Source organism: Pipra filicauda, unplaced genomic scaffold, assembly GCF_003945595.2.
Source record: "Pipra filicauda isolate LSUMZ 115617 unplaced genomic scaffold, ASM394559v2 scaffold285_size1263560_pilon, whole genome shotgun sequence".
NCBI lineage: Eukaryota > Metazoa > Chordata > Aves > Passeriformes > Pipridae > Pipra > Pipra filicauda.
In genome coordinates, this window is record NW_024104404.1 from 1,198,045 (window position 1) to 1,224,228 (window position 26,184).

At 61.3% G+C, this 26,184-nt stretch overlaps 3 protein-coding genes across 5 annotated transcripts; 2 read left to right on the top strand and 1 right to left on the bottom strand.

Annotated features, from left to right (window-relative positions):
- Positions 1-4: 4 nt before the first annotated feature.
- Positions 5-5,011, top strand: LOC113989698 (procathepsin L-like). Of its 2 annotated transcripts, XM_027724525.2 has the most exons (8): positions 5-673; positions 2,521-2,709; positions 2,854-2,976; positions 3,455-3,604; positions 3,840-4,064; positions 4,145-4,307; positions 4,450-4,564; positions 4,817-5,011. In XM_027724525.2, the coding sequence occupies exons 1-8, from the start codon at positions 671-673 to the stop codon at positions 4,914-4,916; spliced, it is 1,068 nt and encodes a 355-aa protein (XP_027580326.2). In that variant the 5' UTR covers positions 5-670; the 3' UTR covers positions 4,917-5,011. The 2 variants fall into 2 exon arrangements, with proteins under 2 accessions (XP_027580326.2, XP_027580325.2); XM_027724524.2 differs by having other exon boundaries at positions 5-2,709.
- A 344-nt stretch (positions 5,012-5,355) lies between these two features.
- On the top strand, positions 5,356-10,271 carry MYDGF (myeloid derived growth factor). The gene is made up of 6 exons (XM_027724563.2): positions 5,356-5,562; positions 6,969-7,019; positions 7,894-7,955; positions 8,274-8,355; positions 8,949-9,021; positions 9,395-10,271. Exons 1-6 carry the CDS (start codon positions 5,395-5,397, stop codon positions 9,472-9,474), a joined length of 516 nt encoding a protein of 171 aa, XP_027580364.1. The 5' UTR covers positions 5,356-5,394; the 3' UTR covers positions 9,475-10,271.
- A 2,066-nt stretch (positions 10,272-12,337) lies between these two features.
- TNFAIP8L1 (TNF alpha induced protein 8 like 1) lies at positions 12,338-20,213 on the bottom strand. Of its 2 annotated transcripts, none has more exons than XM_027724559.2 (2): positions 19,743-20,213; positions 12,338-13,701 (listed from the first exon to the last, which is right to left on the bottom strand). In XM_027724559.2, the coding sequence occupies exon 2, from the start codon at positions 13,697-13,699 to the stop codon at positions 13,139-13,141; it is 561 nt and encodes a 186-aa protein (XP_027580360.1). In that variant the 5' UTR covers positions 13,700-13,701; positions 19,743-20,213; the 3' UTR covers positions 12,338-13,138. The 2 variants fall into 2 exon arrangements, with proteins under 2 accessions (XP_027580360.1, XP_027580359.1); XM_027724558.2 differs by lacking the exon at positions 19,743-20,213 and adding an exon at positions 16,109-16,720.
- Between the last annotated feature and the right edge of the window lie 5,971 nt (positions 20,214-26,184).

A 26,184-nucleotide genomic window follows, 5' to 3' on the forward strand; every position in this document is an offset into this window, starting at 1 on the left:
CAGCTGCTCCCACAGCCAGAGTGGCTCTGGTGAAAGCCAAGTGCTCTGTTCCTTTCTGTGCCGAGCAGTGGAGAGAATATTAAATCCCCTGATGTTCCTCGGGGGAAGCACAATCCCAGCAACTGAGGACTGGGAATCCTGGGCTGTGTTCCTGGCTGGGGGTGGGCACCTCACCCCACACCCCACATCCCTCCCGTGGGATTTAGGGGCTCTGATCCCACGCTGGATCCCACAGGAGCTGCTTTTTGCAGAGCTGGGCCTGCCTCTGCTCGCCCTCAAAGCTTCCCAAACCTGGCCTTGCCTCCTCCACGGGAGCCAGGCATTAATTAGCCCTCTGTTAATGCCCTGAGGATGCTGCCTGAGGCTTGTTTTAAATGCAAAGCTTCTTACAGCTGGAGCATTTTGTCTCCTGAAGACAACTGGGAGCACATCTCCCCCTCCCCGACCCCTTCTTGTCCCCGTGCCCAAATAATTGTCCCGATTCTTGCAGTTTGTTGTTTGGCTTCTACAACCCAGCCCCGGATGCGGGTTTTGAGGTCGGAGGGGCGGAAGGAGGGACGTGATGGAGGGAAAGTTGCAGCTCTCTTGAAGGGTCTTTAAGAGCAACCTGCAGCCAGCAAAGCTGCTCCCCCCCTCCCTGCCACCCTCACAGCCGGGTGGGTGCCTGAGGATGGTAAGAAGCTTTATTTTTGCAGGGGTTGTTGCTTTCCAGTCTTAATTTAAACTGCTTTTTTCCTGTCCCCGAAAAGCCAAGTGTTTCTTAAAATGTCTTTAAAACGCTCTTGTCTAGAAGAGTTTGCAGATCTGTCGGCTCCTCTGATCCCCCCCAGCTCGCTGCAGGATTGTTTGGAGCCCTAAAGAGGGGTTGCTTGTCTCCTTTTGGGGGGGCTGAAGAATCCCGAGAGGAATTAAGTGGGAAATCTGCCTCCCGCAATCCTGAGCTATTCCATATGGAACAGGCTCTGTCGGGGGATTGAAATACAAATGATGTGGGAGGTCCCCGCCCCGACATCCCGAGGGAAAGGTAGTGGGAATAGGGAGCAGCTGGGTGTGCTGGGTGGAGGATTTGCAGCTGGAGGATGAAGTTGAGATAATTTCCTGAGCAGTAACGACGGGGAGGAAGCGGCGGGTGCTGGGGAAACTGGGCAAAAACGACTCTTCCTCAAGAATTTGGGACTCGAGAGCGGCTCGGGAGGCATTTCTCCCGCAAAAACCCGCCCTGCGGGGCTTTATTTTTAGGTGGAGGACGTGGAGGGAGAACAGATGTTCTCGAGGGCTTATTTTTAAAACAAAACTCGCTCCTCGAGCTACAGAATTAGCTCAGAAAAGTCACTCCTTGCCCTGAAAGATGCTCTCACGGAAAACTCCCCGGCATCTCCATTCCCAGAGCGGGCGGGATAAAGGTGCGACGGCGGCTCTCGCTCTCGGAGAGCCACGTCAGTGGAAACTCTGGGGGGCTGGGGGTGTCTCAGGCATTTGATCTCTGGCCTGGGCCGTGCAGGCAGCACCCCCAAAATACCTGGAGTGGCTCAGAAATCCCAGGGTCCCCCAGAGGGAGATGTGGAGTATCCAGGGAAGGCACAGGGGGCTGTGGTGGAAGGGGCTGGGCTGGGCCGGGCCGTGTGTGTCTGTGCTGGCCGAAAGAAAGGGTGTAAATTGATCTTGGAAAATCCTCACGGAGGGATTTTGGTGGAGCACGTCCACACAGGCACCCCAGGACAGATGGGAGGCTTCAGGCCTGGGTGTGGAGCAGCAGCTTCTCAGCCTCTGGAGAGAAACCTCCTCTCTCTGGTTCCATCTCCAGCCGCTCTCTTGGAGGCTGGTGCGGATTTCTGGGGCATTTCCAGTGAAAACAGCTCCATCCAGTTGGGTCATCGCAGCTCCTGCTCTGCTGGGCTCTGCCTCGGGTCCCAAAGCCTCTCTGGGTTGGAGCTGGGATCGTGGAATCACAGAATGGTTGGGGTTAGAAGGGACCCTGGAGATCCTCTTGTTCCCCCCTTGTGTTGGGTTGTCCCCCGTGAACACACAGACCCTGCTCCAGAGGGGTCCAGACATGACCCCTTGTCCTTTTGCTTGGGGCCCCATCCTGCTGGTGCTGAGTTCCTGGGGAGGGTCATTCACCCTGCTCCTTGGTGGTGCTGGGAGAGACGGTGTGGGAAGGGCAAAAAAGAGGGACAATCCAGTGGTGGAGGAAACCAGCGGGATTTTGCACATAAGGAACAGGGAGAGGCCGTGGGGTGCTCGGGGGGACAACCAGCCCCATCCCTGCCGCCCTCGCTGCCCTTCTGCCGGGATTTGCCTCCTCCCACCGTCCAGGCTCTGCTCTCTCCCAAAGCTGCTCCTTCCTCTCCCAGAAAGGACAGTTAAATGCCACCCAAAGGGCGGCTGAGACCTCCTAAAGCTCCTGTTAAACAGCAGCGAGGCCGCTCAGGAGCTGACCCAGCTGATGGAACCAACTCTTCCCTCTGGCTCGGCCGCTCTGTTTGCCTTTCCCTGCCTCCCCCCTCTCCTCTAATCCAGGCTGGAACTGCTCCCAGGGCCCAGCCTGGGGCTCTCCTGACCCCGCTCTCGCCGTCCCCCCAGCTGGGAGCCCTGGCTGTGACTCTGGGGGTGCTGCTGGCCCTGCTGGGCTGCGCCGCCGCCCCGGATCCCGCCCTGGAGGAGGCCTGGGAAGAGTGGAAGAGTCTCCATGCCAAGGAGTATCCAGGGGTAGGTCCTGCTGCCCTCAAACCTCCCAGCACGTGCTGAGGTCGGTTCTGGAGGATCTCACCCAGAGCCGCCCGTGTGCACCCACATCCTGTGTGTCCCCACGCTCCCAGGGGACATTCCCGATCCTTCTGATCCTTGTGGCAGGAGGATGAGACCTTCCGCAGGCAGATCTGGGAGAAGAACCTGCACCACATCCAGCAGCACAACTGGGAGGAGGCGCAGGGGAAGCACAGCTACCGCCTGGCCATGAACCACTTCGGGGACCTGGTACCTGCTGACACCTTCCCTGGGGACCCTTCGGAGCACCCAGGGCTGGATCGGGGGATCAGAGACCTCTTGGGCCACCCAGGGCTTGATCTGGGGATTGGGGACCCCTCAGTGCACTCCAAGCTGGATCAGGGGATCAGCAATCCCCTGGGGCACCCAGGGCTTGATCTGGGGGATCAGAGACCTCTTGGAGCACCCAGGGTTGGATCTGAGGATTAGGGATCCCTCAGTGCACCCAGGGCTTGATCTGGGGATTGGGGACCCATTGGAGCACCCAGGGCTGGATGTTGGGATCAGAGACCCCCTGGTGTACCCAGGCCTTGATCCAGGGACTGGGTACCCCCAGCCTGTTCCACAGGGAGCTGCAGGTGCCTCTGGGGCCGGGCTGCTTCCTGGGGGTCAGTGGCTGGTGGGGCCCTGTGGTGCTGCCAGGGGGGCACCCTTGGCATCCCACGGGTTTTCCTTTGGTGACCTGCAGACAAACGAGGAGTTTAAGCGGCTCCTGAACGGCTTCATCCCAGCGCAGCAGGAGGAGCCAGGGCGGGTCTTCCGAGCCTCAGAGACCCTGAAGACCCCAGTGAGAGTGGACTGGCGGGCCAAGGGCTATGTGACACCCGTGAAGAACCAGGTGGGCACAGGGTGGGGGGTCTGACCGGGGCTGTGGGAGTCTGGGCAGCAGAATCGAGCAGCAGCATCCTCCCAATCCCCCCAAATCCTCTGGACAACCCTAAGGAGCAGCTCCCGTAGTTTTGGCCATGGTGACTTTGTAGCTGAGACCAGCACTGGGGGGGCCACAGCATCCCTGCCTGGGGGGTTTTGGGGCAGTGCTGTGACCCCCTCCTTGCGGTTCCCACCTCACCCAGGGGTTCTGCGGGTCCTGCTGGGCGTTCAGTGCCACGGGGGCCTTGGAGGGGCTGATGTTCAAGCGGACGGGGAAGCTGGTGGTGCTGAGCGAGCAGAACCTCATCGACTGCACCCAAAAGCTGGGCAACCGCGGCTGCTGCGGTGGCCACATGGAACAGGCCTTCCAGTACGTGCACGACAACGGCGGCCTCAACTCGGAGCGTGTCTACCCCTACGTGGGCACGGTGAGGGACAGCGGGGCACCCGGGGCAGGGCAGAGCAGTGCCGGCGTGTCCCGGCCGTGGTGACACCCTCCCGCTCTCAGGACAACTCCCGCTGCCGATACAACCCCCGGGACAAGGCGGCCAACTGCTCCGGCTTCGTGAGGGTGGCACAGGGCAGTGAGGAGGCCCTGGCGCAGGCGGTGGCCACCGTGGGCCCGGTGTCGGTGTCGGTGGATGCCAGCTCCTTTCGCTTCTACAAGTCGGGTACCGTGTGCTCCCTGTGGCGTGGGGGGGTGAACTGAGGCAGGGCTGGGCTGCTGAGCTTCCCCAGGGGAATGGGACCCACCACCCCGAGGAGAAGGGAGCAGGGCCAGCCCCCGGCTCAGCACAGCTCTGCTCTTCCCAGGCATCTTCGGCTGCGGCTCTGGCAGCTGGAGAACGAACCACGCCATGCTGGCCGTGGGCTACGGCACAACCCGGATGGGTGGGCACAACCTCAGCTACTGGATCCTAAAGAACAGGTGAGGGCTGAGCGTGTCCCCCCAAACCCGCTGCCCCTCCCGCCCCCACACCACAGAATCGTGGGGTTATCTAGGTCGGAAAAGCCCTCTAAGATCAACCACTAACCCTGCTCTGCCAAGGCCAGCACTAACCCGTGGCCCCGTCCCATGGGGCCTCTGGGGGCTCTGGTTCTCCTCCTTGTCTCTCCTCGAGCCAGGGCTGTTCCCTGTGCCTGGGATCAAGGAGGAGCTCACTCCTGTCTTTTCCTGCAGCTGGACAGAGAGGTGGGGAGAGCAGGGCTACATGTTCCTGCTGAAGGACGCCGGCAACCAGTGTGGGGTGGCCAACCAGGCCAGTTACCCCCTGCCCTGAGCCAGGAGAGCCCCCCCCCCGCCCCAGCTGAGCTCCCACGGCTGTTTCCTTCTGGAAATGGGGCTTTTCTTCGAGTGCAGCAAGAAGCAATTAAAAGTGGCATGGTTAATTGTCCTTGTCTTGGAATCCATGTGGAATGGTTTGGGTTGGAAAGGACCATAATGCTCATCTTGTCCCCATGGCCCCCTTGTCCCCCTGTTCCCACAGCCCCCTGTCCCACTGTCCCCCTTGCCCCCTGTTCCCACAGCCCCCTGTCCCTGTGGTCCCTTGTCTCTGTAGTCCCCTGACGCCACAGCCCCTTGTCGCGGTGTTCTCCTGTCCGTCCCCACAGCCCTCCGTCCCCTTGTCCCCTGTCCCCGTGTCCCCCCAGGTTTCCCCTGCCCACACCCCTTGCCCTCACCCAACATGGCGGCCATGGCGCCGCCGCCGCCGCGCGCTGACCCCTCCCGCCCGCCGTAGCCTGCGCTTCCTTTCCAAGATGGCGGCGCCCACAGGGAGGAGCGGCCGGCGGGCGTGGGCCGCGCTTGTCCCCGCTGCCCTGCTATGCCTGGCGGCCCGGGCGGCCGCGGAACCGGGCGCGGAACCGGGCTCGGTCGGGTTCGACGTGCGACCCGGCGGAGAGGTTCACTCCTTCTCCCGGAGCCTGGTGAGCAGTCGGCAGGGAGGAGAGGGAGGGAGCGGGTGCGGAGAGGGGTACGCGCCTCGCGCTGATTGGCTGTGAACCACGTCGCTCACGCCTCCCGCCGCGGGGATTGGCTGGATGCGAAGGGGGGGGCGGGACCAGTGTGGGGGGTCCGGGTGGGTGTTTGAGGGAGGGGATCCCGGGGGAGGGAGGGCACCAAGGGGGGCTGCAATGGCCGGGGGGGCACAGGGAGAGGGGGGGGTCCCCAGGGGGAGGGGGGGCACCAAGGGGGGCTGCAATGGCCGGGGGGGCACAGGGAGAACGGGGGGGCGGGTGTCCTCGGGGGGAGAGGGGGCACCAAGGGGGGCTGCAATGGCCGGGGGATCCCCGGGAGAAAGAGGCACCAACAGGGGCTGCAATGGCCGGAGGGAGCCCAGGAGAAGGGGAGACCCCAAGATGGGGGTTCTTCAAGGAGAGAAGAGTCCCCAAGGGGGGCTCCAAAGGCAGGAGGAGCCCAGGGCAAAGGGGGGTCCCCAGTGGATCGGGAGGTTTCCAAAGGGGCAAGAGGGAGGGTCCCCATGAAAAAGGGGGTCCCCCAGGGGTCCTCAGGGAGGGGCTCTAAGGGCAAGGGATGCCATGGAAGAGGGGGGATCCACAGGGGAGGCTCCTGAGGCAGGGGGATCCCACAGAGAAAGGGGGTCTCCAAGGGAGGGTGCATCTCCAGAGGGGCTGGGGAGGGGGTCCCCAGGGAGGAGAGGGGACCACGAGGAAGGGAACCTCCAAAGGCAGGAGGCTCCCAGGGAGAAGAAGGGTTCCCTATGGAGAGAGGGAGCCCCCACAGAAATGGGGGTCCCCAAGGACTTGGGGTTCCCCCAAGTGGGGGTCTCCAGCAGAAGGAGGTCCCCAAGGTGGGACAGTCTCTGCAGCGAGGAGGTCCCCAGGGAAGGCAGCCTGCCATGGATAATGGTCCCCAAGGGCGGGTTTCCAAAGGGATGAAGTATCCCAAGGGCAGGGAGGGGTTGCCAAGGGAAGGGGGTCTCAAAGAAAGAAAGTCCCCATGGGGAGGAGGCTCAGCAAGGAGAAGGGGCTGCAGGTCCCTGGGCCCCCCAGGACACGAGTCCTCACCCCAAACCCCGGACGAGAGGGAGCGGCTCAGGGGAGGTTTAGTTGGATATTAGGGAAATTTCTCCATGAGAAGGGCTGTCCAGCCCTGGCACAGCTGCCCAGGGCAGTGGTGGAGTCCCCACTCCTGGAGGGATGTAAGAGCTTGGTGGATGTGGCACTTGGGGACGTTGGGTTGGTGTTGGCCTTGGCAGTGCTGGGGGAATGGTTGGACTCGATGGTCTCGGAGGTGTTTTCCAACCTGAAGAATTCCTTGATTCTGTGGAAGAGAGGGTCCTGCTTAAGCTCACGTCCCTCTCTCCTGGCAGGGGGATTACAGCTGCACCTTCACCTACTCATCCCAGGGAGGGACCAACGAGGTGAGCTGGGCAAACCCTGCCCTTCCCCAGTCCCAGTCCCTGCACGGAGGGGGGAAACCGGTTTCCTTTGGGAAGAGCTGATTCCAGGGACAGGGAGCTGTGGGGAAGGGTGGTTGCACCTTTTCCAGCACTGTGTGGAACGTGTTGGATTTGCTCCCTGCACCAAAAGTGTCCTTTGTGTGTTGTAAGGAGACTGTGACAAGGGTCTGGAGGGACAGGACACAGGGAATGGCCTCCCACTACCAGAGGGCAGGAATAGATGGGATACTGGGCAGGAATTCCTCCCTGGGAGGGTGGGGAGGCCCTGGCACAGGTTGCCCAGAGAAGCTGTGGCTGCCCCATCCCTGGAAGTGTCCCAAGGCCAGGTTGGAGCAACCTGGGATAGTGGGAGGTGTCCCTGCCCGTGGCAGGGGGTGGAATGGGATGAGATTTAAGATCCCTTCCAACCCAAACCAGTCTGGGATTCTGTGACTTAACAAATCTCCGTGCTGGATGTCTCTGGAGAACTGGGAGTGACGTTTTCACACCCCAGTTGGTGGGAAGGACCTTGCAGGAGTAACTCCTGCCTCCTCTGGGAGGCTGGAAGGTTTTTTGGTTGTACTTTGTTATCAGCAAACCCTGTCTCAACCAGGTCCTCATTTTTTAGCCTAAAAGGAAATAAGACTTTTAAACTCTTTTCTGTGACAGCACTGATGGGATTGTGGAGAGGACAGAGAGCCACCAGGCCCTGAGCTTGGTGCCAGAGGGACTGTTGTGTTATTTTAGGGCTGCTGGAGCTCATCCTTCAGCTGGAGGGGGGGTCAGTGGCCCCGGGGCCGTGCAGGGAGCACGAGGCTCTTCCCCCCAGTGACTGTTTGGACCTTTCCCTCTGCAGCAATGGCAGATGAACGTTGGGATCAGCGAGGACAACGGGCTCTTCTCCTGCTCCATCTGGAGGTTTGTTCTGTGTAACCTCAGCCAAAGCAGCAGCCAGGCAGGGGGGATGTGGGACAGGGATTCTGCTTCCCAGGTGGATTTGCCTCCCAGCAGGGAGGGTTTTCCTCTCCCAAGGGGTGCTGTGGCTCTGCTGGGCTCTTCTCCCAGCGTTGGTTTATAAACATTCTGTGTCCCCCTCTCCCACCCTCAGCGCTGGATGGAGCTGCAGGAGATCCAGAGGTGGCTGTGGAGGGAGGGAGGGAGGGAGCTGGGAATCCTTCACTCCTCTGCACCTCCACCCTCTCTGCCGCTGACAAAGGCTCTGCTTTCTTGTTTCAGGCCCCAGGGGAAGTCTTATCTCTTCTTTACCCAGTTTAAAGCTGAAGTGAAAGGAGCCAAGATAGAGTATGCCATGGCTTATGTAAGTCCCAGCTGATCCCTGGGAAGCAGGAGTGTGGGAGGCTGCTATAAAACATGAATTAGGCACGGAAAACATTTATTAGACATCTGTGCAATGAAATGTGCTCCAGCACGTCCCGAATTAGAGACTGGTGGCAGGCAGGAGAGGGGCTGCAGGTGGGCTCCTCTGCACCACTGTGTTTCTGCCCCCTCAAATCCGTGGGTTTGCTGGGAAGGGGGGGCTCCAAAAGGCACAGCACAGCGGGAGTCTTGGATCACCTCAACAAATCGCGTGTGACAAAGTAAATAAAACCTCTCTGGGTGGTTTTGTCTGGCTCCTTCTTCCATTTCCCAGCCTTTAGGGGTGAGGTTTTCCATCACCCCAAGGACACCAGTCTGTGCTTTAATAGGAAATGGAAAAACAGGCAGAGATTTTCCTGCAGATTTCCTTCGTGGACGTAATTCTTTCGCTCCACACAGCTCACAAATCCGTTCTTTTTTTTTTTATTATTTTTATTTTTTTCCCCCCAAAATGTGCTGCTGTTTGTTCGGTTTGAAGGCTGTAACTCCTTGGATTGCCTCAACCCTCTCACACCTTCTTCCTTCCTGTTTCAGTCTCAAGCTGCTGTGGGTGCCCAGAACGACATCCCCTTAAAACAGGAAGAGTTTGAAGTCACCGAAACAACAGGTCTGTGACCGAGGGAACCGTGTGAGGAAGGGGGTGCTGTGGGAGGCAGTTTAAGCTTCAATCCCATACACTGACAGGTGGCAACGTGTGGGAGGACAGTGCCAGGGGTGCAGTGCTCTGGAGAACTGGCAGCAGGGGTTTGGGGCTCCCATTCCAGCTCAGGGAGGTGGAGGAAGGAGGGTTTATCCCACCAGCCTGTCACGTGCAGGAGGAGGAAGTTCAGTGCCCAGACTCGCTGCCTTCCCCACCCTGGAAGGGACCCAGCAGGGCTGTTTTGTTCGTGCCTCTGTGCTTTTTTTGGGCTGTTTTGTTTGTGCTTTCCCATCTGTTGATCCTGTGCTTGTTCTCTCTCTCTCTCTCCCTCTCTCTCCAGTGTCTCACAGGGAAGGCAAGTTCCGTTCTGAACTGTCCAAGCTCATGATTGTAGCAAAAACACCCCGTGACGAGCTGTGACCCCCGAGGCCAGCCCTGGGCAGGGTGTTTTGGCCAGAAGGACGTGGCAGGAAAAGAAGATTCCTGGTTTAAATGAGGGGTTTTTTTTTTGTTTTTCTTTTTGGGGTTGGCCAAACTTTCCTGTTTTTCAATACTGAAACGTGCTGGGGTCCGACACGAGTGGGGCTTGGAGGTGTGAGAGGGCACATTTAATTCTGTCTTGTGTCAGAGTAACAACGTGCTTTTGCAGCTGGAAACCTCCCTGGAGATTCCTGATCCACAGGCAGCCATTCTGGGCCCTCCTCCTGCTTGGCTGATCTGCTGAATGTGGCACAGGGGGCTCCTTATCTCCCTTGCTGGGAAGAGCAGTGCAGGAAGATAAGTGAGTGGCTGGATTTAAGCAGGGTTTGCTGAAGGGAAGTTGTTAACTCTGTAGCCTCTGGAGGGGAGATGGGATTTCTCCCTCCACCAGCGTGGCAGGAGGAAATAATTCATTTAGGGAGGAGGAGAGGATGGAGTTGGCCAAAGCTCTCTTGAGACTCTTTATGGAGAGATCATCCCTGGGGTGGATGCCCTGGACCTGCCAGAGCTGGGCTGGGATGGCTTGGATGGGGGGGAAGGCAGAGCAGCTTATTCTGACACAACCAGGAATCAATCCAAGCAGCACTTCCACGTCTCAGCACAACCACAAGACTGTTTTATACCTACAGGAAAAGTGATTTTTTTTTTTTTCTTATCTAGAGTAATAACAGGGAATGTGCAATCCCTTTCCTGTGTAAATCCAGCACAAATAAAGCAATGAAGCAGCGTGCTCTGGCCTGAGGTTGCTCTGCTCTCTCACTCCTGCCCTTCCCAGCTGGATGGACCTTCAGGGTTTGCTCAGCCAGGAGGAGCCCACGGGAATTTTGGGGGGCTGCAGAGGGTTTGTGGGGGTTCTGCCCAGCCAAAGAGAGCCCCAGCATGTGACAACAAGGCTGCAGTTGTCAGTTTGCACTGTCACCTTTGATCCCTTTTGATGGTTGTGATCACTGGTAGGTGCTTTGCCCATTTTTGGGGCAGTTCCCTGTTTTTTTGTCAGTCTGGGTGTGCTTTGCACTGGGAGTTTTACAAGCTCTGCTCTCCAGGCTGTTCTGAAATGCATTTTTCTCCTCTGTGTGTCACTTTATGGACCTGTGGGTGACCTGCAGGGCCCAGGAGTGTCCCCAGTGTGCTCCCCCCTGTGCTCTGAGCTGCATTTTGCAGGTCTCTGACCCTTCTGCTGTTTAAACCAGTCACTTGGAGGGAACCAGAGCAAAGGGACTCATTTCCCAGGGTTGGGATGGGAAACCCAGGCTGTGAGATGGTTCTTCTGGCAGAGAATCTGCTCTCCAGGGCTTCCCTGGGACAAAAAGGGAAGGATTTGGGGGTGAGGTGAGTGTTTGCTGTGGGGGAGAAGGCTCAGCTTAGACACCTGGATGTGAAGAGAAGCTGGTGCCAGGAGTTTGGGGGGGTTAAGTGTGGGCCTGGGGTGTAGGAAATCATGGGGACAAAGGGAACAGCCATGAGTGGGGCTCATGTGACCAAGGAGCTGGCACCAAAATGCACCTCGAGAAGAGACCAGCAAAGCATTTCTGGCTGCCAGCGTGTCCCTCAGCCCCATCTCACCACGTCTGCCCGTGGTTTCCAGCTCTGGCTCCTCTCCAGCACACACCTGACAGCTGCCACCAGCTCAGGGAGCACAGGAATTGTTCTCAGAGGCCACTTCCCCCTGGTACCAACACCCGGATGGGTCCTGTGAATGTGCTTTACCCCCACCCCGAGCTGTGCCACGCAATTATCTGTGACTGCTGGAGCCAGGGCTGTGAAATGACAGAGATGGGGGGCTTGATTTCTCTTTATTTATAATCTTTTAAGGCTGAAAGTTATCAGTGCCTGGAGCCAGCAGTGGGGAGGGAGCGGCGAGCGGGAGCCCCGGAGCCGCTCCGAGCTCCGGCAGCCGCCCGTGCCCGGACACATCCCACGGAACAGGAGGCACAAGAAGGTCGTGGAGATAAGGCCAGCTGGGACTGTGTGGTGCCTTGTGTGCTAAAAGGGCAGTTTTCAGTGTTCAGAGCAGAGATTGTCGTGCTGGGAGCGGCGGCAGCCGGCGCGTCCCCGCTCCGAGAGTTCCAACTCTGCGGAGTCACCCACGGCCTCCTGCTGTCAGGGTTGTGCTTTTTGGCTCCTGCTGAGCAGCCAGGGGATGTGGGGATGCAGAGGAGCACGTGTGGGTGTCTGCTGGGTGCAGGATTGCACAGAATCTCGGAATGGTTTGGGTTGGAGGGGCCTTAAAACTCACCCACTGCCACCCCCTGCCATGGGCAGGGACACCTTCCACTGGTTGCTCCAACCTGGCCTTGGACACTTCCAGGGATGGGGCAGTCACAGCTTCTCTGCCCAACCTGTGCCAGGGCCTCCCCACCCTCACAGCCAGGAATTCCTTCCCAATATCCCATCTAAATTTCCCCTCTTTCACTTTGAAGCCATTCCCTGTGTCCTGTCCCTCCATCTCTTGTCCGAAGTCCCTCTCCAGCTCTTCTGGAACCCCTTTAGGCCCTGGAAGGGACTCTAAGGTCTCCCTGGATCCTTCTCCAGGCTGAACACCCCCAGTTCTCTGCTCCCCCCAGGATCCCAGACCTTTGCTGCTGTTTTATGCTGGGTTTAACACCCCGTTTGTTCCACTGGTTCAGCTCTGGCCATGAAAATCCAGGAGCTGCTGTGCCACGGAGCAGGGACAGCCCAGCCAGGGAGCCAGGGAGTACAAACCCCAGGTCACAGAGAGCCACCACCATCCAAAGGACAAACCCAGCTGTCCCCAGGGCTCATTTCATCGCTGTCACCCACCGCTGGAACAACCCCAAGGAGCTCCCAGGCCAAACAGGTGAGTTTATTTAAATAACTCATCAGGGCTACAGAGTTTGCTAAAAAAAGAACAACCATCACTCAGACAAAGTGGAAAATGGATGAAATCCCACGGAGAACTTCGGAGAACCACCGAGGGCGGCGTCAGAGCCGTGACAGTCATGGGAGGCTGGTGGGGAGCTGGGGCTCAGATGGTACCTGGGATGCAGGGAAGGAGCAGCTCCCTTGTCCAGGTGAGGTGGGATCCTCCTCCTCTCAGGGACTTGTCTTTGAGGAGAGCAAAGCCCACACCTTCCCATCCTGGGCAGCAACACTCTGCACCATGATTTGCTCCCACGGTGTTATGGAGCTGCTGAAGGAAAACCACGGAGCCCCACAACCCTCCAGGAAGGGGGTCTCACAACCAGCAACATCCCACCTGCTCAGACACCCCTTTCAGAGGTGTTACACACCACCAGGCTTCGCTTTGGTTTTCCCCCCAGAGGGTTACGACAGAGTTCAAGGCTCAGAGTCCTCGGACTCTGAGCTAAGGACACTTGGTGGGCAAAGGAAATCAAACTGTACAGCAGGAGCCCAAAATCCCAGGATCCCCCAGAGAGGACTCGGCCCAGCGCAGGGAGGGCTTTGAAGCCCCCTGGGCAAGGGGTGGGCAAAAGTCAAGATGTCCAGTCTCCTGTAGAAACGAGGGGAAAACGAGCGAGCGCTGCAGAGGAGGAGGAGGGGCCGTCGAGCCTGGCGGTGCTCAGAGCAGGCAAACAGCCCCACTCCGCCCTCCCAGGAGGCAGAGCCCAGCTGCCAAGAGCCTTCAGATGTTGTCCTCCTCCAGCATCTTGTTGACCCCCTCGCAGATCCTCTGCAGGTGGGTGCGGTAGGGCTCGGAGGGCCCGTAGAGCGCCGACAGGAACTCGTAGTCCGCAAAGTGGTTGAAGACGTGGTTGATGCGGGAGTGGGACTTGGCCGTCAGGTGCCCGTTCACGGCCTGGTGCAGCAGGTCCCGGCACTCCAGGAGCACCCCCGACATGACCCTGCGGTCGAAGGTGAAGTCTATCTGGTGGAAGCTGACGGCCGTCATGGCCAAGGTGTGGACCTTCTTGCGGAACCGCTCCATCACCAGCAGCTCCTCGGGGCTGAACTGCCCGTTGCGGTACAGCACGCCCAGCTTCATCACGATCTTGATGAGGTTCTTGATGATCTTCTGGGCCTCCTTGCGGTTGTGGGTGTACTCCTTGGTGGCCCGGTACAGCTCGTCCAGGATCTCGCTGCTGGTGTCGTCGATGAAGACGTTGGCGATGGTTTTGGTGGCCATCTTGCTCAGGAGCTTCTTCTGGGCCTGCAGGGCCAGGTTCTTGGTGCTGAAGGTGTCCATCTCTGTGAGGGCAAGAGGCACATGGGGGTCAGACCACACTCTGCGCTCATCCCCACACCACCTGCAAGCTGGGCTAGTGGGAGGTGTCCCTGCTCATGGCAGGGGGTGGAACAGGCCTGGGCTTTGAGGTCCCTTCCAACCCAAACCACTCCATGGCTCTATCATTCCTCACCTTCCCACGCAGCCTTTTGGCAGGAGAAAAAGCACCTCCAGCCAACAGCCAGACCGAGGCAGCTGCTGGGTGCCAGGGCAGGCAAGAGCTGAGCTCACACCCCGGCTCTGGATGGTGGGATGAGCTGAGGGGTGTTCCCACCTTCCCTCTCCCAAACCCCTGTGGAGAACCAACAGCGAGCGAGGCGTCCCTACCTGAGCACCGCCCGTGACCCTCCATCCCCGGCTCCCTCCTGCGCCCGGTGCCGCCCCGCTCCCGGGGCAGGAAGGGCTCTTGCCCCATCCCTTCAACATTTTTCCTTCCTTAAACCCTGACTCACTTCCTGCGGGGTGAGCCGGGGACAGCCCAGGTGACAGCTGAGTCACCCCCGCGGCCTCGTGCCGCATCCACCCCGGCGCTCGGCGGGGCCGGAGCGGCGCGGCCGGTTTGCGGCACCCGCTGATTTCTGTGGGAGCCCTTCTCCCTGGCACTGCCCTGATCCACCCACACGAGCTCGGACTTGTTCTGCCGCTGCCTCGGCTCCCTCCGGCGTCGCACGGAGGTGAATAATTCAGCGAGACACAGCCCTCACCTACAGCCCTCACCTACAGCCCTCACCTACAGCCCGGCTCCCGCGTCCCGGCGGGACCAAATCCATCACCTCGGGCAGATCGCGGCTCTCGAAGCCGCCGTGACGGAATAAAACTGGAGCTGCCGACCCTGGAGAGGCGCCTTGGCCCGGGGAAACCGCAGAGCTACAAATCACCGGGAGGCGAGAACAGCGGGAAAACAACCGGCTCCGGAGCCAGGATGGATGGGCAGAGCTGGGGCTGCTTATGCAAGAGGCTGCACATGGCATGGACAGCCTGGCAGAGCGAGAAGGGATGGGCTCAGGCTATAAATACATCCCCTGGGAGGGGAGAGGAGATATTTCAGCTAAAGGAGGCTGCCGGTGTGAGGATGGATGGGGATAAATTGGCCACGGATAGAGAGCAGGTTTAGATTGGATATTAAGAAGAAATCCTTCCCTGGGAGGGTGGCAGGACCTGGCACAGGTTGCCCAGAGAAGCTGTGGCTGCCCCATCCCCAGAATTGTCCAAGGCCAGGTTGGAGCAACCTGGGCTGGTGGAAGGTGTCCCTGCCCAAGGCAGGGGTGGAACTGGATGGGCTTTAAGGTCCCTCCAACCCAAACCATTCTGGGATTCTGGTGCAGAACTGGGTCTGTCCCCACCACAGGAAGCTCTGTGTCTCCCCTAGGCCAAGCTGCCACCCAGTCCCAGACCCCTTTGGAGATCTCCAATCCTGCTCCTACCACTCTGGAGCACACACCAGGCTCTCAGGAGCAAATCCCAGCTCCCTGTGGAGCCAAGGCTCACCCAGCCAGTTGTGCAAGGACAACTGTGATGGGCCCCGACTCCCTGAGCATCTTCCAGCCTCCAGCTCCCTGAACCCAAGGGCAGCCAAGGCTCTGTGGGGACATGAATTACAGGAGCAGTGACGGAGCCGCCGCGTGAGCCGCCGCCTGCAGCGTTATTTACGGCCCTCAGGAAAAACACGGAGCTTCGGAAGCGCTTCCTTCAAGGGGAAAGCGTCGACTTGTGCCAGCGGGAGCCTCGAGCTGAGGCTCCTGCACTGGACAAGACAAAAATGACGGCACAGATGTTGTGTGACAGCAGCTTCCAGGCGGGTCGGGCCCATTTGATGCCAAGGCTGAGTCCAGGAGGTGCCGCCAGAGCTGAGCCTGGAGGGACGGGCAGGGTAGGAAGAGGCAGCGTGGCTCCATCTTCTCTCCCTTGGCTCTAAGGGGACTTCCTTTGGCACCCTCTTCAGAAGGAGCAGGGCTTTGTCACCCCAAAGTCCCCTCCCTTGTTGCTGTGGGGTGCCCCGGGCTCCCTGCCGGGAGCTGTGCCTGGATAAATAGGAATTCCCACACTGGGCAACCACAGCCATAAAGCAAGAGCAAACTCCACCTACAGAGCCCACAGAAAATAGGAAGTGCCATCTCCTGAGAGCTGCCCACAGCTCCCAGATGCCAAGTGGAATAAGGAATCAACCCTCTGCTCCCTGCAGCAAACAACACCAGGCCGCCCACAGCCCTCTCCTGCTGGGAACTGGGGCAAGGAGCATCCCGGGGGAAACTGAGGCACAGAGGGGTTTAGGGACCTCAAAAGCAGTACAGGGACCCCAAAAATGCAACCAGCTCCCGTGAGCTGTTCCACAGGTCGCTCCCTGCTAACCCCAAGCAGACCCAAGCTCACCTCCCGTTGGCTCCCGCTCAGCACCGGGACGGTTCGTGGGGCACCCTCTGCACCACACTGGGACCTGCTGACTCAGCACCAACAGGGAGATTTTCACCGGAACGAGCCGTTTTCCTGCCGGGAAGGGCCCCGCGACCCCATTGTTCACGGAGGGGCTGCTCTCGGCGCGCGGAAGAGGCAAGTCTTGCCCCGAAGGAGCAAACACGAGCCTGAAATAACCCACTTCGCTTCCTTCCTGTCGCTGAAGTTTCCAGCCCGGCTCAGGGCTTGGGTTGCCCCCCCCCTCCACCCCCTTCTTCTTTTTTAATGAAAACGCCCTCAAAAAAACAGCTTCTTCTTCCGAAAAGGAGCAGCCGGGTGTTGCTGTCACCGAGTCCCCTCCCAGCTCCGGAAGAGCGCGGCGGGGCCGCGGTGCCCACGGCGGCTTCGGGGACAGTCCCAGCCCTTTTTGGGGGGGTTTCCACCCATTTTGGAGGTCTGGGGGGGGCAGTTCTGCAGCCCTCAGCGGTGGTGTGGAGGTTGGGATGTCCCGTGAGAGGACACAGAGGGTGTCCCCGCCGTGGGACGGGTGTGCTCCCCTGGGGATGGGCTCGTGCCGTGGCCACCTCCGCCGGTGGTTTGGTGTTCACCGCAGCGGGACGGCACCCGCAGCACCTCACCCAACACCTGGCTGCGACCTCGCCCCCCAGGGACCCCCAAAAAAACATCTCCCACACCATTTTGGGCACAAGCATCAATTAAAGCTCGAGGGGAACACGAGACCCCGTCATCCTGCTGGCACCTGGCACCGGTGGCACCAGCACTGGCCACGGCAGAGCTGCCAAGGTGAGCACCAGCTGGAGGTCCTTTATGGAAAGGGGCCAAATCCAGCAGTGACACCGTCCCAATTATCATTTCTACCAGTCCCAAAAGTCCTTCACCCCGACTGTCCCCATCACCTGGTTCCCACCAGCGGGCTCCCCCTCCCCCAAATTCCCCCAGTTCCCTTGGCAGCAGGTGAATATTTCATGCAGGAAAGGGAAAGCACTTAAATAATTTATGGAGCAGCGCAGAGGGGGAGGCTCTGCAAAGCTCCAGCTCAGAGCAGAGGCACCTCTGCCTTCTCCTCCTCCTCCTTTTCCTCTTCCCCTCCTCCTCACCAGGGCCATAGGAACTCGTAGTGTCTTGCTACAAGTTCCCTCCAACACGGAAGCATCAGTTCCCAACCAGGATAAACATTTAATAGTGGAGATCTCCCTGGTTTTCCCTCCATCCCACAGGCTGTTTCCTCCCACCGATTCGGAAAACACCTCTGGCTCTGCAACCCCAGCATTCCCATTCCTCCTGAATCCTTGGCTAAACGCCAAGGGGGTGGATAGGATCCTGCTCCGTCCCCTGGCATCGCTTTCCACCCACTCCAACCCCTATTAATTAATTAAACACCGCCGCGCTGGATTACAGGGGGGGAGCGCCGGGAAGTAACCGGAGAGCCCCAGCAGCCTGTCCCCACCATCCGTGACCCCTCCAGCTCCTGGGAGAGCAGTGAGAGAGTGGAGGGAGAGCGGAGGAGGAGGAGGAGGGAGAGAGGAGGAGGGAGGGCTCAGGCCGCGCCTCGCACGTTGCCATGGGTGCAAAGAGCAGCCGGAGCCGCCGGGCTGACACACGGATCCCACGGATCCGGCGCGTGTGTGCCCAGCGGGGTGAGGCCGGAGAGGAAGCCGCTGAGTAAACACCTCTCCCGAGGCAAAACTCAGCTCTTGGCAAGGCCGGGATGAACCCTCGGCCGGAGCGAGGACCGGGAATGCCGCGGGGCATCGCCACGGCCCGGCACCGCACTGGCACCGAGCGCTTGGCACGACCCCATCACTGATCACTGCCCCTGCCACCTCTGGCACCGGGAGCTGAGCTCCTCCATCCCCAAAGTCTCCTTCCCGCAAAGATGCACCCACGGGAAGGAGGAGAAGCTTTTTTGGTTTTGCCTGGGAATGCTGATCCGCCCCGGCGGCTCCGACGTGTCTGTGCAAGGAGCCGGGCGGCCGATCCGAGGGGGCTCCGGCGATGCCAACCCCGGGTGTGGGTGGTGGTGAATCCAGGCGGCGCTTCCCGTGGGAATGGGATCCTGGCACACGGGGGGGGGGAAGGGGGGTGATCTTGGGGGGCTGATCTGAGGATCTGGTGGCGTATCAAGGAATTTCCCCTGGGATTGCTGTGCCCCAGGGGGAGGCAGCTGCGGTATGGAGAGGAGGAAGAGGAGGAGGAGGTGCAGGAGGAGGAGGAACGGGGGTTATTTTATGGAGAGAAGAAGGAGGAGGAAAAGGAGGAGGAATGGGGGTTATTTTATGGAGAGAATGGGGAGGAAGAAGAGGAGAAGGAATGGAGGTTATTTTATGGAGAGAAGAAGGAGGAATGGGGGTTATTTTATGGAAAGAATGGGGAGGAAGAGGAGGAGGAAGGGGGTTTATTTCATGGAGAGGAGGAAGAGGAGGAGGAGGAAGGGGGGGTTATTTTGAAGCATCTGTCTCGCCTTCCATTTCCTCCTTTTCTTTCTCCAGCTGCCATCAAGCTGCTCTCTCTGGCAGCAACTTCCTTTCCCCTTCACTTGGAGCAGACGGGGACTTATGGGGAAGTAGAAAACAGAGGGTGGGAGAGGGGAAACTGAGGCCAAACCACCATCCTTCCGTCTGTCCGGCCCACGGTGGGGGCCAGGGGGGCATCACATGCTTCCTACCCCGGGATCAGGAGGACAAAGTCGCTCCAGGAGGGAAGAAAACTCCACGGGACAATCAGGATCCGGTGCTGGGCTTGGGGTCAGCAAAGAATGTTTATGGCCCAGATCCTTCCCTGCTCCAGAGGGAGATGGGTCAGAGTTGGGAAGTTTTTCACCCAACTCGTGCTCTGGGTGGGATCTGACCTCTCCAAAGGGATTAGTCTCTCCGGGAATGGAGGAATTTCATCCTCTGGAGCGCAGGGAGGGGAGGAGGGACTGGCAGTGCCCGAAGCCAAGTGCTGCCATGGGGCACCCGGCCCTGCCCTCGCACGTGGGTCTGTGATGGCCCCGTGACAGGGGCTCCGGTGCCTTCTCCCGTTAACCAGCACCCACCGGACCCGGTGGTGTTTCCAGCCCCCTCGGATTTCCGTGGGATTTGGGGGGAAATCGCCCTTTCCCCGTGTTTTATCCACCTGGGGAAACCGAGGCACGGCCCGGGGCTGCCGGGAACGGCCCCGGGCTCTGCCCACCCGGCAGCTCCCGCCCCTCGGGGCTTCCCAAACCCTCCTCTACCCCCGGGGCTCCCAGGGGGCTGGGTAGGAACGTCGGTGCCCGGTGACACCGGGGAGGGGGGGACACAGCACGAAACGGGCCGGCACCGGGCACCCCCGCCCCCACGGACCGGGGGAAACAGGGATACCGGGGGGGCTGGAGGGAACCGGGAGTATCGGGAGGTGCCGAGGGAGGGGGTCTGATCTGGGAGGTCGGTGCCCGGTGACACCGGGGAGGGGGGGACACAGCACGAAACGGGCCGGCACCGGGCACCCCCGCCCCCACGGACCGGGGGAAACAGGGATACCGGGGGGGCTGGAGGGAACCGGGAGTATCGTGAGGTGCTGGGAGGTGCCGGCTGATCTCGGTGGGCGGCAGAGCCCGGCCGGCCCTTACCTGCCTGCTCGGGGAGCGCGGCGCCGGGACCGGGGCAGCTCCGGTGCCCCCGGCGGGCCGGGCCGGGGCGGGGCCGGGGCGGGGCCGGGCGGGGGGTCCCGCTTCCCCCGGCGCCTCTCCCTGCCCGGCGGGGCCCCGCAGCCAGTACCGGTGACCTCTCCCCGATCCGATCCCAGTGCCCGGTGCCCGGAGCCGGTGCCCGGTCCTCGGTGGAGGTGCCGGCGCCCTGTGTCGATGTCCGGTGCCGATTCCCGGTGCCTGTCCCCGGTTCTCGGATCCCGGTGCCCGATGTCAGTTCCCGGTCCCTGTTCCCGGTTCCCGGTCCCTGTTCCCGGTTCCCGGTCCCTATTCCCGGTTCCTGGTCCCTGTTCCCGGGCCCTATTCCCGGTTCCCGGGCCCTATTCCCGGTTCCTGGTCCCTGTTCCCGGGCCCTATTCCCGGTTCCTGTTCCCGGTTCCCGGTCCCTATTCCCGGTTCCCGGGCCCTCCCGCCCTCGGTCGCTCCAAGTCCCGCGCGGTCCCGGGAGCGGCGGGGGCGGGAGGGGGGCGGGGGGCGTGTCCCGCGGGCGGCGCCAGCCAATGGCGACGCGGGGCTTGCTACGAAGCAGCCAATGGGCGTGCGCGGACGGGGGTGTGGGCGGGGCCGGGGCGGGCGCGCCCCCGCGGGTCCCGCGCGTGGGACGGTCCCGTTAGAACGGGGGGGGGGGGGGAACGGGACCCCCGGGGACACGGGTGATGGGGACACGGGGGGCGTGGGCACGGGTGGGTGATGGGCGTGCGGGGGGATGAGGGAACACGGGCGGGTAACGGGGCACGGGTGGGTGATGGGGACACGGGTGGGTGAGAGAACACGGGTAGGTGACGGGTCACGAGTGGGCGGCGGGACGTGGGTGGGTGATGGGGACATGGGGGGTGACGGGACATGAGTGGGTGATGGGGACCTGAATGGGTGATGGGGACACGGGTGGGGGATGTGGGTATAGGTGGGTGACAGGACACGGGTGGGTGACAGGACACGGGTGAGTGGTGGGGACACAACGGAGTGGTGGGAACATGGGTGGGTGACGGGACGTGGGTGGGTGGTGGGGACACGGGTGGGTGACAGGACACGGGTGGGTGGTGGGGACACGGGTGGGTGACAGGGGCGCCGTGCCACGGCGCTTATGAGCAACAGCTTAGGAGGGCGCTGGTAGACCGGGCTGAGCGAGGGCAGTACCCGGGGGTCTTGGCACGTCCCCCCTCGTCTGGGGGGCCCGACGTGGGGATGTAACAGCCCTGGGAAGGGGGGGGACGGGGCGGGGCTGCCCCAGTGCCGGCCGAGCTCTGTGTGTGGAGGGTTTCGGCAGGGGGGTCGTGGCTCTCAGCTCGTCCCGGTGCTGGGGCCCCCCCCCATGCCATGGTCCCACGGAGCAGTGCCCAGGTCTGCACCCCCATTCCGAGCTCCCTTCCTCCTCCTCCTCCTCCTCCTCCTGGCTCGGTGGTGGGCAGGAGCCACGGCACACGATCCTAATCCCCAAAGGTGGCATTAAACAGATTAAAGGTGGGATTTAGAGCGGATTAAAGTCTGGATTAATGGGAGCCTTGACTTGAATCTTGGTCTCACGCAGCGACTGGGAAGCGAACCCCAGATCCTCACCAGCCCCCCAGCCCTGCTGCCCCCCACCCCACCCTGCAGCAGTGCCAACTCCCCTGGGGCATCACTCCCACTCCCGCTATCCCCAAGGATTTGCTCCCGACCCCACGTTGTGCCGGAACAGCCGGAGCAGCTGTTCTCGCTCTCCTGAACAGTTGTGCCATCAACCTGCCAGGCATAAATCACCCTCTGGGCTCATCCGGTCCCGCTGGCCCTTGGCAGAGGTGTGAAACCAGCCATTAGCCAGGAATGGCATGGAATGGGCTGGTGGGCTCAGGGAAATGCTGATGGATCCAGGGGAGGTGGTGAATAGAGCTCGAGAAGTGCTGGCAAAACATGGTGAGTTCCTCTTGGCAGGGCTGGTCCCCATCACTGCCTGGTCCTGTGTCCCCATCACTGCCTGGTCCTGTGTCCCCATCACTGCCTGGTCCTGTGTCCCCATCACTGCCTGGTCCTGTGTCCCCACCATTGCTTGGTCCTGTGTCCCCCCTGCTGTCCTGTCCTATGTCAGCATCACTTCCCCATCCCACATCCCCCATTCCTATCCCATCCCATGCCCACATTCCTGCCCCATCCCATGCCCACATTCCTGCCCCATCCCATGCCCACATTCCTGTCCCATCCCATGTCCCCATTCCTGTCCCATCCCATGTCCCATTCCTGCCCCATCCCATGCCCACATTCCTGTCCCATCCCATTTCCCCATTCCTATCCTGTCCTGCACCCCCATCCCAAATCTCCATCACTGGGATAACCCTGCAGCTCTTTCACCTCTCTCAGGCCGCTGCTGAAGGTGCAGTGGAGGGTGACAGGGTGGGCACGTGGGGGGCACCCTGCTGCCCCCAGGGCACTCCCGTGTGCCCATCACCCAGCACCCCGATTCCCATCTTCGGGACAATCTCAGGGATGTTCCCACACCTTGCACAGCTCTGCACCTTACTCCAGCCCTGAAGAGGGACCCCAAACCCTCCTGGGGTCCCTGCAGGGCTGGGGTCACACCGGGGGGAGCCCCCCCAAATCCGTGGATGCTGCCCACGTGGGTGGAGCAGCCCCATCAGTGGGGATGGGAGCTGGCGCCGCATGAAAACAGGGAATAAAAAAGAGAAGCAGCAGGATCTGGGCCAGCTCCGAGTGGCCTCTCCCCCTGTCCCTCCTCTCCTTTCAGGGAAATGAAACAGGGCTTTGCAGCAGCTCCTCTCCCGCCCGCCGAGCATCGCCCGTCCCCGGGGAGGCTCACGGCTCATCTCGTTCCCTCTCCCACGGCAGATCCCGCCTGGATATCTCTCACACCACCAGTAACACCAGTCGCGGCTGCTCCCCCCAGGCCAGGTGCGGGGGGCTCCGCTGGGGCCAGCGGGGAGCGTCCCCAGGGAGGCAGCGCCTGAATAATTCAGGAGAGCTCGGCGAGAGAAACAGGATCTGCTGCCCGCCGGGTCGCAGAGGGGTGCTGGGAAGGGCACGGAGCAGCTCCCTGTCCTTCTCCTCATCCCCAGTGTCGCTTTGTCACACCGCTTCAAGGACCCTACTCCACCAGGATCGAGAGGCGGTCGCTGCCGGCACATCCCGGCTCCAAGGGGACCAGGGAGCGCCCCAGCGCCCTGCTTGGCTGTGCAGAGGGACAGGATGGGGACGCGGTGTCCCCAGCACCCACCTGTCCCCATGGGGATGGCACATGCCAGAGCCCAGCAGCTCCTGGGGCAGGGGATGGCGTCGCTGCCCATAAAGCCACTATTGTCACCGGGGCACGTGTGGGGTGGGGAAACCCCCATCGCGGGGCGGTGAATCCCTCAAGCCCTTCCCTCTCCAGCATTTTGCATTCCCACCGCTCCCTTCCCTCTCCGCACAGCTGTGCCCGGCCACAATGGCCCCTTCTTGCCGCGTCACCGGCGCCGGCTGCTCTCCCTCGGCCCCTTCCCCAGCCCCGAGCCACCCCGCTGGCAGCCGAGGCGGAAAAATTCATCCCAGGAAAGAAAAAAAATCCGTCCTGGCAGGCACCAGCTCCGGGAGAGAACCGCGAGCAGGGTCAGCTCTCCTGACCGATTATCCCAGCGGTGCTCCGGGATTTTTAGCTGGCTATGGATAGAAGGAAAGGCAGAGGGTGGAGGTGTCACTTTAGGGGTGCTGGTAGCACCCAAAGGGTGTCTGGTGAGACCATGGGACTGTTCTAAAGCCGCGGGGACAGGCAGTGGTTGTGGCACAGCCACTCAGCTCCTGAATCCTGGGATTCCCCGAACAGCTTCATCAAGGAGGAGAAAAAAAACAGGCAGAGCTTGGCACTGGCACCAGAATCCTGGTGGCATCCCGGTGGCATCGGTGTCACCAGTGCAGGCAGGACCCAGGGTGATAATGGGGAACTGATAATTCAAGGTCCCCCAGGGATTTGCTGCTCCTCAGGGTCCCAGACCCAGGGAAAGGTGCAGCCCCACAGGGATGAGGTGCAAATGGGGGCTCGGGACCCACTGAGCTGGAGGGGTGACACCGAGGGTGCTTGGTCGCAGGGTGGAGGCATCTTTGGGGTGGTGGGTGCAGCCCGATGGAGGTTGATGGGGCTGGGTGCTGATGGGTGTCCCAGGATGGAGCAGGACACACCATGAGCTGCACCCCAACATCACCTGTCACCGCACTCTGGGGGACGCTGGGGCTGGTCCCCAACTCAGACATTTAACCTCTTTGCTCCCGGTCCTCCCCCAGGGCAAAGGGGTTTCGTGGGTCCCCAGGGCCACATGCCTGAGCAGCGCAGTCCCCTGCCGCCCTCCTGGGCACCCCCACCGCACATCTGGCCCCGTGCCACAGCTGGAGCGGGCGCCTCCTGCCTCTGTTTGTTCACAGCGAGCGCCGAGGCTCGTGAGTTAATTAAAGCTCGATCGAAACTGTCGTCAGGCAGTGCCGCTCCTCGAGAGGCTGCGAGCGCTCCCATCCCCCGGGAAGGGATGGAGGAGGATGCTCGGGATGCTCCGGGGGAGAGAGAGAGACACCCTGGGGAAGGAGTTGTTGTGATTACCCTCCCCGGGAGGAGGCAAAACTCCAACCCCGTCCTGGGGACACCGCGTGTGGTGTCGTGTCACTGCCTGAGCGTGACCCACTTACCCAGCGCTCAGCTGAGCCCCGGCTGCTTAATTTGGGGCTGGGGGCTGCTGGGAGGGGGGGCCCTGCCAGGCCGAGCCGTGCCGTTCCAGGCCGAGCCGAACGCAGGGCCCCGGGCGCGCTCCGGCCGCGCCGGCCGGGACAAAAGGGAATGTAGGTTAAAGCACAAAGTGCTGCGGAGCCCGCTCGGCAGCAGCGAGGGGGGGCCGGGGCAGGCGCCCACCGCTGCAATTAGCTAATTGCTCCGTGTTCGCTCGCAGGGGACGAGGGGGATGCTGTCACCGCTCCCTGCTGCACTCTCCATCTGAGAAAGCCGCCCCCGGGGGCACCGTGCCCCCCGTGTGCCCCCCTGCGCTCTGCACGGAGCTGGAGGAGGAGGGGGAGCCCCCAAACCTGCTGTCCCCAGCCCGGCTGGATGTGATGTCCCCGATGTCCCCACTGCTGGGACAGTGGGGGTGATGCTCTCTTAGCACCAGGGATCCATCTGGCTTTCCCTCTACGTTTTGGGGGTGCCCTGCTGTACCCCAAAGATCCCTCATGGCCTAAATTCTGCCCAAGTCATTGAGTGGGAACCAGAAATGTCCCACTCAGATGGTGCCTGAGGAGAGTGCGGGAGCCCGTGACATCACCAGGAGCCTGAGTGACAAATGGCATCATCAGAGTGGGTCATTGTGTCACCCTGTGGGGCAGAGGGACCCCCGGGCTGTTGGGTGGTGGCAGCAAGGATGGGGTGGGCAGACAGGATGCTGCTGACATCAGCAGGCTGATCCATGACCTCAGCTGGTGGCAATTAGGAGGGGACAGAGAGAGGGGTCTGGGCAGGCTGTGCAGGAGCTCTGGGGTGAGGAGGAGGAGGAGGAGGATGGTCCCATGGAACGATGTCCTCAGCTCATGGCTGCAGAGCCTGTCCTTGTGCTGGTGACATATTGACTGACAATTCTTAATCAAGTGGATTATTAATTAGCAGCAGAGCCGGCTGGTTAATCCTGGGCCTGGCTGGGAGCCGGTGGTTTGTGCTGACAAAGCCTGGGATCGTGACACAGTCGGTCACGTGCCACCATTCTGGGACCTGCTGTGCCAGGACCCCCACGCTGGCCCAGGGCATCCCACTGCCGCTGGAAAGGCATGGATGGCATCCACCCCGGGGCTCGGGTGATGGCCTCACCCACCGTGCACACTGGTGACCCAAACCCCATAGGATTTCATCCCAAACCCCAAAAGTGGTGGGGGTCACCACAGGATTCGCCCTGGCACAGCGGGACAGGCGGCTGGTGGGTGGGCACCCGTCTGCTGTGTTGCCTCCGTGCCATCTGGGCCATGCCGGTGGGGGTGACATGCGTGTCACTGGTGCCACACGTGTCCCCTGCCCTCGCCGTGGTGGTTGTGCCATGGAGGGTGGAGGGTGCTGGGGCCCAGCCCTGCCTGGGGCATCCCCCTGCCCTCGCCTGTGGGGATGGTGCCCCCCAGGAGAGCACCTCAGACCTCTCGTGTGACCTTGACCCCACTGTCCCCAGCCCAGCCTGGGGGTCCCAGGGGGACCTGCGGGCTCAGGGACGGGTGGAAGGGGCTGAGGATCAGCTCCTCCATCCCCATCTGAGCCCACTCCAGGGCCATTCCCCCCGCGGATCCATCCCACATTTCCCTGCCTGTCTCAGCCATCTGCCGAGACCTCCCGCGGGCAGGGGGGATGCGCAGGTTTGCTCCCCAAATCCCTACCCCGGTGCCG